The sequence below is a fragment of the Orbicella faveolata genome, unplaced genomic scaffold, assembly GCF_042242905.1.
Source record: "Orbicella faveolata isolate gen_17 unplaced genomic scaffold, um_ofav_v1 contig_1, whole genome shotgun sequence".
NCBI lineage: Eukaryota > Metazoa > Cnidaria > Anthozoa > Scleractinia > Merulinidae > Orbicella > Orbicella faveolata.
Genome location: NW_028301536.1, coordinates 19,932,941 through 19,945,489, shown reverse-complemented (window position 1 = coordinate 19,945,489; position 12,549 = coordinate 19,932,941). Strand labels below are relative to the sequence as shown.

The 12,549-nt window shown below is 39.0% G+C and overlaps 1 protein-coding gene across 1 annotated transcript; it reads left to right on the top strand.

Annotated features, from left to right (window-relative positions):
• The first annotated feature begins 347 nt into the window (after positions 1–347).
• Positions 348–11,167, top strand: LOC110048625 (arsenite methyltransferase-like). The gene is made up of 9 exons (XM_020754399.2): positions 348–830; positions 5,320–5,470; positions 6,006–6,142; positions 6,415–6,484; positions 7,395–7,476; positions 7,913–8,047; positions 8,609–8,695; positions 9,580–9,635; positions 10,106–11,167. The coding sequence occupies exons 1-9, from the start codon at positions 559–561 to the stop codon at positions 10,370–10,372; spliced, it is 1,257 nt and encodes a 418-aa protein (XP_020610058.2). The 5' UTR covers positions 348–558; the 3' UTR covers positions 10,373–11,167.
• The last annotated feature ends 1,382 nt before the right edge of the window (positions 11,168–12,549 follow it).

Here is a 12,549-nt window from a genome sequence, read left to right as displayed (position 1 = left end):
TTTCAGTTGTCCAGAGTCTCGAGCCTAATCGATTGAATCAGTTAATAAACAAATGAAAATCGATTGGATCATTTAGTAAACAAATGAAAATAAGCATAAAGGTCTTAAATTGAACTGACTCACCAGCGGGATTGTATCCTTTGGGTATCCTGTTAGAAGCCTGAAGGCTGGAGAGTATTATAATTTTGAGTTGAAGTGGTACTTTGGTTGCATTCAAGCGTGGAGACGTACGTCATATGCATAAGAAGACGCGATCTATCATGATCAAACAAAGTTTGGCAGACCATAACGGGAACTGTCGCTCTAGCTTAATACAACACAATCAATATTGTTTTCGTCAAACTGTTTTCGATAGTTTAAAAGGTAACTGAACAAAGTTGAAACCAGTCTAGTAAACTCAGTCTTAGTTTGGCCTGTACTTACTCACACTCATTAATGTACTTTGGGCGACGAAAAATCCCGTTACGGTTTGGCAAACTTCAAATGATTGATGTCCAGTCATGCCATGCTAATAACATTGTTAGATCGTGTTTTTATTCAATATGTCTATGCTAGGAAATGAATGCTATACCAGAATGCCTCAAGAAGGGGTATCGTAAAACTTCTCTTTTGAAACGCTGTACGCGCGAAGGATCTGAAATCTTGGTTGACAAGAAAATGAACTCCGAAGAGCTTGATAAAGTGAAAGACAGTGTAAAGAACTACTATGGTAAAATACTTAAGACTTCAGACGACATTCAGTCGAACGCCAGCAAGATCGACGAGTTTAGTGGGATGACTTCCGCTGTCAAGAGCGCTTTGAAGCTCATACACGAGGAGGTATCCAGCAAGTAAGACAACTTCAGTCTTGTTTAGCCATATCAGTACATTAGATTATGTTTAGCAAACCACTGAGTGGTCAAATCAGTTTGCTGTTTATATTTCGCTCGTATGAAGGATAGAAAACTGATTCAAAGAGATGATCTGAAACTTCTTGATGTCTCGATAAACAGTAGACTGATGAGAACTAGCCAAAGGATGGACTCATTTGAAGTTAGTCTTAAGAAGAAATGCTACCGAGGCTGAGTTAGCCCTTTGTATTTCAGCCATGTCGTCATCTAGTCTGGCATTTTTTTTTTTACCGTAACACTAAAAAGCTGGAAAGCCGGTTAAAAGTAAGGTAGTCAAAGCGATTTTTATAGAGAAACAATCAAGCTTTCTGTGCGGTAATTATTTTAGTGCGCGCCAGACTGTGTAATTAATTTTTGTTTAAATCTGCTAGCGTTCTGTCAGCCAGCATTTTCAAATTCCTCTTGTTTGAAGAGCGTTTTGGAAAACACGGATAGGCTTAACCGGAGAAATAAAGCTACGTTTTCGAATTTCTCTGACGTATTATGGATGGGGCCTTATTTTAAATTCTTTAATGGACTTGACGATGTGAAAATTTCAGCTTGATCTAAACAAAGCGATGATGTGATAAGGTAGACAAATTTGCCGCGCGTTGTTTACTTCTTGAGTTGAGCCGTCAGGAAAGCGAACGACACAGAGTTTTCTTCCGAAATATTCTTCGAAAAGTCGCCGCCAAATTTGTCTTGTTCTCGAAGAATGATTTGAGACAAACGACATAAGGTTTACGGAAAGACCCCGCGAAGTTGTGGTTTTGCCGAAAATTATATGCTTTGTTTGAGCCCAGTTTACGTAGCTGTCATATCAAGACTACGGATTGCAGCCCAGAATCGATCGAGTTCACTAAGTATAAAAGGACAAGATCCAATTGCACGGTAACAAACTTTACTGATTGCTAAGCTTAATTTTATTCTGACTTTCTCCAGCCCAATCCTTCGCGTTTCGGGCCGTTCATATCCCACGATCCGGGTTAATATTTAGCTCTTCAGTTGTTAACCGATCAGGAAGGCTGTATGGGAGAATCTTGACCGAGGACCAAACGCAGTGAGGTCTGTACACACGACCGAGGTCAAGATTACCCCAAACAGAGCGACTAAACTCGGTTTTAAAATAAGATGTTTATTATATGGCACAAACAAGAACAATTTAATTCGTTTAATGTAAATGGTTTGTACTAACTGACATTTTGCTTGCGAACGGCGATGAGCTGAATTTTATTCTGCCAAAGATTGCTCGGCAAACAGGTTTTCTACTGTAGAAATAACTGTACAATATCGCTGTATATTTGTACTGTTGTTTGGACGGTATTCGCTACAGTTGGATAGTAAAGAGCCATGTAATAATATGCTAAGCTTCCGATCTCGACGAACTCAAGACAAAATAAAGGGCTTGTGGAATAACACTCCGTCATGTGTTGGTTTGTGATGTTTGTCAGCGCAGTGTCCCTTTCATTCTAATTGAAGTCGAAATGGCGTAAGAATAACTCTGAATGTTGACTGCGTTTACGATATCGGCTGTACGTCTCCTGTGTCTCTTATAGCTGTTTTCACTTACCAGTCAGTCACATTTACAACTTGAGTCCGCATAAAAGTCGCGAGAAAAACTGAACGCTAAAACGTGTGTGCAAATTTCAGATCCCGCATGTTGTGAAGGTTATTTGAAGCATAATAAACACAATAGCCTCCAATTGACTTTAAAAATATGCTCAGATATTTGTCCTTGGGCATTATCTGTTCCTCGGAGCTCACAGTTTTTCTCGAGCTTCTCGGAAAACGGTTCGTTTCTCGGAACAGACAAATATCCGAGCATATTTTCGCGCCAAATGGAGGTTATTGTTTAGTTAAGGTTACAGTATACCTTCGGGTCGGCAATTTTCTTCATATTTGGATTTTTGGGGTCAAAATAGTGGTCGAGGAATAATTTGTAATTTCTGAAAAAAATTTTTGAAAAAGTCTAAATATTGGCGGAGAAATGGCGGTTTTACGTTTTCACCGGAAGTTAAAGTTTACCTCTTGATTGACAGCCCTATGGCGCGTATGTAATCAACCGAGACGATTTTCGCGGGAATTACCTATATGGATGTCACGAATTGACTACTCAGTTGATCAGTATTGTTGTTCTGAGTACCCAGCATTTTTGGTATTAGGCGTGTCTCTATTAAGTTATAAGTAAACATAGACCACGTTTAAACCATGGACCGGTTCGAAAAAGCGAAAACAGCGAAGAACGAATGAAAATACATCAATGAGTGAAGAAGGGAAAGTTCGCCTCGCGGATGAAGCTATAGTTATCGTATAAGGCGGGCAAATATTCGTGGTAAGAGAAAAGAAAGGTTCTGTAAAAATTTCGGAACTTGACAGCAATATCAGGGATGCTGACAGAGACTCTTCTGATGAGTCCGATATCGACGAATCGTCGCACTCATTGAGACCATTTGAAGTATAATCCATGCACAGTTGCCCACACACAGTTGCTCTCGGCGCTTTCTTTTGTTTGTTTTCTTCGCTCAGCCACTCTAACGTTCGTATCCTTTTTAGTCTTCCCCATTTTGCCAGACCAGCTTCAAGAAAAACCGAGCTACAGAAAAATTATCTCTCTGCCTTCGGTTCCTTGAGCGCATTGCGAAACACAAGAGTTTTTTAGAGATTCGCCCGTAAATTTCACCAGGAGGTTAACGGTAGTAAACTTTCCCTGCACTGATTGGCTTAGTTATCTGAGAACCCAGTTGAAGGCGTTTGTGGGCGGAGTTTGTTTGCGAAGCAGAAAATTTTTCTTAACGCTGTTTTCTCGAATAAATTTTTTCACTTGAAGCAGACACTTTAAAGAGTTATAACTCAAAGGGAATTTGTTCAATTGCTCTTAAATTTGGACAGTGGCTAGTTTAACATATAAACTACAAAAGTGTGTCTGGGAATTGTTAATTACGAAATACTTTTTCTTCGAGAGTGATTTTTGTACGATCACTCCACATTTTTTTAATCCTATTTCGAAAATGTTCTGTAACTTTTTACTGCAATTGAATATGCCAAAACGCAGACCCGATTTTTAAGCGCTTTGGGCCCTGAAACCGAGGAAAAAATTAAATTGGCGAAAAACGAAATTCGCTTTGACTTGTAGCTTTCGAAAGGTGATTCGGGCGCTCGCATTTAGTGGTCGTGAAAAATTCGACAATTCATTTTCTTTCAAATTTCTTGGTATAGTTTGATAGTCAGCTCCATAAGCTTTAATTTGATATAGGGCTTTAGGTATCTACAGCTTAAACTGCACGCGCTACATCGCTTGCGCGCGAGACACCCGTGTAGGTATACTGTAACCTTAATCTGTCAGCATCTGATGGAGGTTTGAAGTAATTGCAAGAGAATTTACGGTGTTTTTACTCACCCCCATGGTGATAATTTCACATGATTTGGGTGTGTGAAAATCATAGCAGCTCTGTGAGCATCCTTCTCTCTGTGCGTATGCTTGTGCTTATCTCACAAGGGTAAACCAGGCTTTCAAATATTTACTGGTCAAATTAACTGCAAATATCAAAATAACGGCTTAAAACCATTGGGGAACATGACAAACAGAGGAGTCAAAATGACATATAGATGGGGAAAACTAGAGAAGATTGAAACAGTTGCGTTTGCGTAAACTTGAACGTGCTTGAACGGGTTTTTTTCAAGTTTATCCACAGGCAGCCCAGACTCTTTCTATGAACCACACAAGCAACACGATATGGCATCGAATTATAAGGGTTTGTATGGGATTTTCTACAAGATATCCATGGAGGTAGTTAAAAGTGAAAATTCTCAATAAAATTGGCTTACCTTATTCCATACGTGTGTTGCTTGCTCCTGGTGTGGTTATTTTGCCGATTTAACTCGATTTAAGCGACTTTTTTGAATTCCGGTTTTCCCTTCATAAAGAGAGGACACTTGGCCTTAACAGAGTTTTCAAGTCTTGGGCATTAACCATGAGACTCACACAAACCAATGCATTCTTATGCTCTCGGACTGAAATGATTACTTCTCATGCATTTTAAGTTTTAAATTAAACGACCTTCAGTTCATTCTGATCAGCAATAAAATTGCTTCCAAGACTATGCTGTTATACCCACTTCAAATGCTTTGCAACAGTTGGAAGAATGTTGGTAAGACTATCGTGCAGAGACAGTATTACACCAGTCAGTGGTTTCCCTTGTTACTTTGAAAGGATCACATTTAATTCTGCCTTCTCAGAGTAAAGGAAAACAAGTCTTATACAATTCATACAAATTTAGCGAACTTCTTAGAAATGACTCGCAGAACAATTTTGTAATCACCTTGGCAGTGGGAACATGATGACACCGAAAAATTGAATTTTATTTTCACTTGCCCATGTTTTGACATGGGAAATTTTTTTTTTTACCTTAAAGCCTTCTTACTGGCCTTGACTTAAATGGAACGATTTCAGGTTTTATGGATGTGGCTTAGCAGTCCCAGAAGCCCTTGAGGGTATGCACATCCTGGACCTTGGGAGTGGATCAGGACAGGACTGTTTTGTTCTTAGTAAACTTGTTGGTGAAAATGGTCATGTGACTGGAGTGGATATGACTAAAGAACAGGTATGTTCATGGTTGGGATGTCATTTTGCACATAACACCTTGGTGTGGCTTCCATAACTCATAGGTCATACACGTATGCATTTTAGACCTATGTTTTAAAGATGCTTTCCTTAAGGTGGCTCAAAACAGTTTCCAGCACTTAGCTTTTGATTGGTCGTTTCAAACATTTAAGGTGGCTCTGAACCCTATGTACAGAATTGTTTCAAATTTTGCCAAAGGTCTTATCATGCTTATCATGCTTATTAAAATATGATAATATAAAAAAAATTTCACCGTGCCGTTTATAAATCATAAGCCCCTAAAGCTGTAATTAAGTGTGTTTTTAACAGATCATACTGTTGCTATAGTAACCTATTGTGTCACGAAAATGATAACAACGTGTTCACCAATGATTGGGCAGTTTTTTGATACCGCGATTGAAGCATAAAGTGAGAAAGAGTGGTTATAACGACCCATCAAAATCTAAGTGCCGAAAGCTGTTTTGAGCCACCTCCAAGACATTGTGATACTAATTCTGTCGTCGATGTACATCTAGGTGGATATTGCTAACAAGTATGTCGATTATCATGCCAAGCAGTTTGGATATTCCAAGCCCAATACTGAGTTTAAACTTGGTGAAATGGAACGACTGTCTGATGTAGGCATACAGGACAATTCTGTGGACATAATAATGTAAGTACTGGTGTAATATAAGCAAATAAGCATCAGATCTAGAATTGTCTTTTTTATCATGGACCAGTTTGCTATAAAATGGAAAGGAAATCTCAGCCACCGGAAACTTAACGACATGTGTTGATAATTGGTAACAAAAACTTTGACCTCTTACAATACCAAAATCCCTGGATCAGTTTCGTGACCAATTTTTTTTTTGTCCTTTTATCCAAAATTGCCACCCTAGAATGCAGCCACTGAAATGTTTCTTTTCTGTTTAAATTCTATTTAAGCTCAAACTGTGTTGTTAACTTGACTGCTGACAAAAAAGTTGTTCTTAAAGAAGCCTACCGAGTTCTTAAGGTGAGAAACTCTTTATTATGTTTATAACGATGAGGAAGTGGTTGTAGGTGGCCTAATGGTTAGGCAGTATGCTGGACTCTGGATCATTGGTGCTCCGCATTTTAAAACTTTGGCCAGAGTCCCTCAGTGTTCTGGGCAAAATAAGCTACTTTCACACTGCCTTTCTCTTAAGGAAAGTAACCCTGTTATAGAGTAACATACATCCCGAGGGCTTCCTAGAAATATTCATAGTCATCTTTTGTACTGGCTTAACATGTCGCTAGGCTGGAATGGAAACTTAAGCTACACATGGTGATGAGGATATAAGTCTAAAATCCATGGCATGACCTTATTCAACTTTATTTAATGTACGTCCATGCATTATAACCCGCGCCCATCCCAATTTGGAAGCTCGAAGTTAGGAAAAAAATAAAGACAACAAACATCAAACTTCGTCTAAGATGCTCCCTCGATGAGATTTTTTCAATATTGTCACTTCGAAACGCTCAATGAAGTTGAAATTCGTAGGCGATTGAAACAATACAAACGAGTGCTTACTTGCTTACTTGTACTAGTAGTAGCCAAGCTTTGAAATGTGGAGAGGAGTCTGGGCACCACACATGAAAATGCCTTACGAGTACTCAAGAATATATTGGTATTTTTGACTGGGATTTTGAAAAATAAGGCGGGAGTTATACGTATACACGGAATTTTACGGTATATGTTGAACATTAGTCTCTATTATAGGGATGGCAAATGATCCTTCCAAAGATATGTATCTCACAGGACAAATTCATCATCTTTCCCTCTTCAAAGTTAAATGTCTTGAAGCCATCTCAGAGTTTCAGTTCCTTTTGCTGACCAGAGTTAATCTTACTGTCTACCAATGCTTCAGTGTTTACCATAAGCTTCTTATTGTGGCTTTTCTTAGGATGGAGGTGAAATTTTCTTCAGTGATGTTTACACAGACACAAAACTATGCGAAGAAGCGAAAAATGATGAAGTGCTTTGGGGTAAATGTTCTTTCTAATGATCGTTGTAATGTAAGAGATGCAAAGAGCTGAGTTAGTTATAATCATCAATACACCTAACAATTGTGTGCAGTATAACTTTGAAATAACTCCTTACAGTTGCCCATATATGGGACCTCTGGGGGAAACTCCCATAAGACTCTCATATTAACAGCAGCTGTTAATTGAGCCTATTCTGTTTTAAGTGGTATCTTTTAGGGATCAAATAAGCTGGAGCCACTCACAGATTGGTCTCCTTTATGTGTTTAATTCAAATTTTCCAACGAACATCCCCAACCTTTTCATATGGGAGTCCCCAAATTCCCAAGGGGCCTTTGATATGTATCTTTGTGTTGTCGACTCCTTTCTTATTTTGTGCTTGTACATGTTTTTTTTTTTCGTGTGTGTGTGTGTATGTTTTTTGTGCTTGTACATGTAGGCGAGGGTGTTGCAGGAGCTTTACACTGGAAGGAATTGGTTGAGCTCTGTAAAGAAGTGGGATTCTGTGGACCTCATTTGGTGACTGCAAGACCATTTGTAATTAAGCCAGAACTTCGTGCAAGAAGACCATTGGGTAGGGATAAAAAAATGTTTCTTTTTGTTTAATCAATTCTTGAGCGGCTATAATGCAAGGGATATTTTACTTGTTCCTGCGTTAAAGCAGCATACAGGAAAAGGTTGACAAAATATTCATCACATGATTATGTAAACCATTTAAAATATAAAGGCATAACCTGAACTGAACTAAAGACGTGATATCATGAAGAATTCAGACCAGTATAAGGAAGCTGGAATTTTGTTACATGACTGTAGCAATATGTACTTACAATAAAAGTATTTAAATGTTTAATAGTAGAAATGGTCTACATATAAGAAATAAATAAATGAATAAAAAATACGGTTCGTTTTTCCATAGTAAACAGTAAACATTCCCTTAATTCCGGCATTCAGTGAACAAAGTGTAGACTGTGGTCACAGCTTTGTGATCTACCAGCAGACTGCCTAATGATTTTTCTTTTATCTCCATTAGCCACACGAACTTGATTCCGTTCCGTCATTCACCTTATTTCTAAGTTTCATTTTTTTTAGCTAAAGGATTTATCATCAATTAAAAGTACTGTTCTTTGCTATTCAGGGGATGCAAAGTTTGTAGCCGCGACTTATCGTTTGTTAAAAATCCCGCAAGTCAACAAGACAGATGGGTCCAGAGTGACCTACAAAGGTACGTGTTATATCATATATACAATCTTAATAAAACAACAAGTAATCAGAATGGGCTGTGGGGTGACTCCCGAGTGAGAGAGGAGGAACTTTGGTCATCTCACCTTGAGATAGAAAGCCCGTCAATGTGTGAAATCTCTAACATTTCTTCATCGATGAAAACATTCGATGGGGAATGTGTTAATCGTCATGTAAGTCACTATAAATTTAGAATGGTGTATTTTATGGGTCAAACGAGGATAAAGCTAAAGCTGCGCCCAAATGGTCTCGTTTTGGGGTGTAAGTTAACTTTTTGACAAGCATCTCCGCGCCATCAACAGTAGTAAGAGGGAAGGAGTGAAGGCAATAAGTGCAATAAATATCGCACCCTACTCTCTCCACATACGTCCTTGGTCCACGACTTCCTGTACACTTTTTGACACGCTGAACTGTGCTAATTACCCTGCGACTAGCAGAAAAACGTGATCGAACTGAGCGTTCGCTCGCCACAGGGTCGCTCTGAGAAATTGTGATATGTTGTGGAGAGGAGTTGACTTTTGAAAATCGGAACATATATTGAAATAAATGGCAGACGTCTTGTTCACTACGAATACCATTGATAGAAATCACTCGAAAAGAATTTCCAATAATAGATCGCTGCAAACTACTAAAACACTTGAATAAAAATATAACTTTAGTTACTCTACTTACTAACAGTAAGTTTTCTGTGAATGGTAACCGCTACAGATCTGGAAGTATGATTTTTCTTCTTGAGTATGTCAAGCTCACAGTGGGTATGAGAAGTTTGGAAAAGTTTGAAGAGTCAGTAATATGTATAATAAGTTATAAAAACCTGCAGTTAGAGTCCAGTTGTGTTACTTATTAGAAATCCTTCCTTTGTGCTAGGTTCCATGGAAGACAATCCAGATGAATTCAAGTTGAACGTTCACAATGTATTCACGGTACGTTTATTACGCCCAGTTGAGTTTTGTCAGAATTTACGTATACCAAAACGTAACTACCATTTAAGAAATACAAAACATGTACCGTGTTTCTATCGAGTTATAGAAACACGAGTGGACGTTTGGGAGAACGAGAAATGCTGTGGGAACACGAGCCACAGGTGTGTGTTTCCGCAGCTTTTTCGAGTTCTCCCAAACTTTCACGAGTGTTTCTATAACTCGATAGAAACACGGAGAACGTGTTTTCTATTTCTTTTAGAAAACACCGCGACGAAAAAAAAAAAAAAGAAAACAGCTTGTTAACTTTGATTTTCAAAGTGCAAATTCTCTTTGCTCGCGTCATCATTACGTCAACAGCTCGTGCTAGTTGTGTGTTTCCATCGAGTTTAACCAATTAGCGCGCGTATTTTCTTAGGACTGTTTCCTCAATTTGTATATAACTATTCGTATTCAATTGTTAAATTTTGCAGAAGACGCCGAAGATTGTTTCTGTTGGAGTGGCAAGCCTCCTTCGTGCGTCTCGTTTCTCGAAGCATTTTGAATTCCATCCGTTGGAGCCTGGAACCGTCGCACCCGCTGATGATGTTGTCAGTGAGGCGGACCCATTTGCTTATTGCGAGTCAAACGATGTCGCTCCTGCGGCATGCTGCGCTAAGCCGACTAAACAGGAAAGTTTCTGTGCCAAACCTGTTGAGCAGGAAAATGGCTTTTGTCCGAAACGAGCGAAGACAGATTGAGAAGATCGTTGTTGCTAAACGTCAAATTTGACATTTGAAGAGTATCTGTTACAATTTGGCAGTATAGAAGGAAAAAAGCTCAGAAGTTCAGTAGCGTTTGTGTGTAGTATTAGATCCTGTCCAGTGCCAGTATGATATGTAGCTTCCATTAGTAAATGAATGGCTGATCAGTGAACACATATAATAATATGTGCGCAAGATACTTTTCTCCTCATATCACTTTGAGTTTGCCTTCGTCCAGTTTATACACGTTCTTCAGTCTTAACTTTAAAGTTAAACGTAGCGTTTTATCATGCTTCCCAAAATTTTAGTTTGTCTTGTGCTAGTCTCGTGTTCGTCAACGGCTTAAGACACTAAATTTGTCTAAACAGTTAAACCCGATAACGTTAGCTCGTCTTGTGTTAGCTAGTCTCGTGACCACCCATAGCTGTGCAACACTCAGGGTCAGCCCACACATAACTTTCCTTGTATGGTAGTTTTGTTGCTTGATTTTTTTTCTTGTTACGTTTAGCTTTTAACAGCTGTGTTTCGATTTTCCTTGGTTGAAACCTCCACGAATAATTTTATTTATGGTTAGATTTCGTTTAGCAATGGTCTTTCTCATTGTTTTTTTTTTGGGTCAACGTTGTTTGTTTTCCTAAGTCTGCTAAGTGTCGTTTGTGTGTCAGTGCGGTGTTTGTCTAAGTGAAACACTCCTTAGGGAGATCTCCGTTTGGCGTTTCCACCGTGAAGGCATTAAGCTGGAAACCTTAAGGCTTGAAGTGATAGTCGAAATAAAACTCATGGTATGAGAGACTCTTTGTACCTCTTAGCATTAGCAGGCCTTGGCAGTACTCGAACTGTCCAACATGTATCGATAACAGACTGATTTTAAGGTAAAAAATAGTTTTTATGACCTTACCTTTGATAATCGAGAGAGTTTCCAGTTTTCAAAAAAAAAAAAAAAAAATGATGAGTACCTGTGGCTACATTTTCAATTTTTGTGACAACAAAGTGGTTTATAGAAAGTTGTAACACTTTTAAAACCAACGGACAGAGTACGATTAACCTTTCGATAGCCCCCGAAGAAGCCCTGGTTAATTGATCCATGACTTCGGTTGTAATGAAATAGGATTTATGTTCTTTGCGTTTCTCAGCATTGTATGCTATATAGTGGAGCCGAAACCTAGTCATCCATAAGTTACTTTCCATTGTGGCGAGAAGTATGAATCTTCTGAGCAGAGGATGATAGACGCTAGCAGTCAGTGAAACCTAACCTTTGCACCTCTTTACTTTCCCCTCGAAAAAAAAATTAGTTACTCGAGACATGGTCTTCACTGTTCTGTTTGGTTCTGTCCGTATTCTGTGCGAATTTTGCTCTAAACTTACTGGTCTTAAAAACAAAATGACGGCTTATCAGGATTACCACGCCGGTCATTTAATATTATAAACATAATATGGGTCACGAGAGTCGGCCAAAGGAACAGGTGTTTTAAAAATATTATTTAAGATAGGTCTACCAACTATCATACTTTATTGGTCTATCAAAACGTTTATTTCAAGTTTTTTGCTCATGTTTACCCGCAACCCGCGCTATTTACTAGCGACCCGCGCTGATTAGACACTCCGTCACCAAATCGGCATAATTTGTAAGATCTTGTAACTATTTTAATCAGGCCAACCCGAAACTACACTCTATCAAAACCTTTGACATGTTTGACGGTCGTTGTATAGTAGGAGCCATAATCGCGAGATTGGTTCAACAGGGTACCCCCCCTCCCATCCCACTGCCGCGTCACAGTGATATGTGTATCCCCGTGATATGTGTATCCCCGCACACATATCACTAGTGATATGTGTATCCCCTCCAAAATGGCGACCAGTGATATGTGTATCCCCCACCCCCCTCCCCTCTACTTTAAAAAGCAATATCCTCCTTGAAAGCGCTCTCGTCGTCCGGTCGCTTACTGGACGAACGACTAACCCAAAACACAAATCTCAATTTTTGTAGTTGAAAAAGTTTACGTATCTGCTGCTGGAATTGTGTTCTTGATCCTAACTGGTTTTCTGCGAGCAGGATATAATGAACTTAAAGTTGAACACCAAATGGATCTAGATATATTTCAATTTGAGTTTCACGGCACCGGATTTCTAGGACGATATTAATTGCGCGGTGCATTCTCACCCCTCGAGTAACG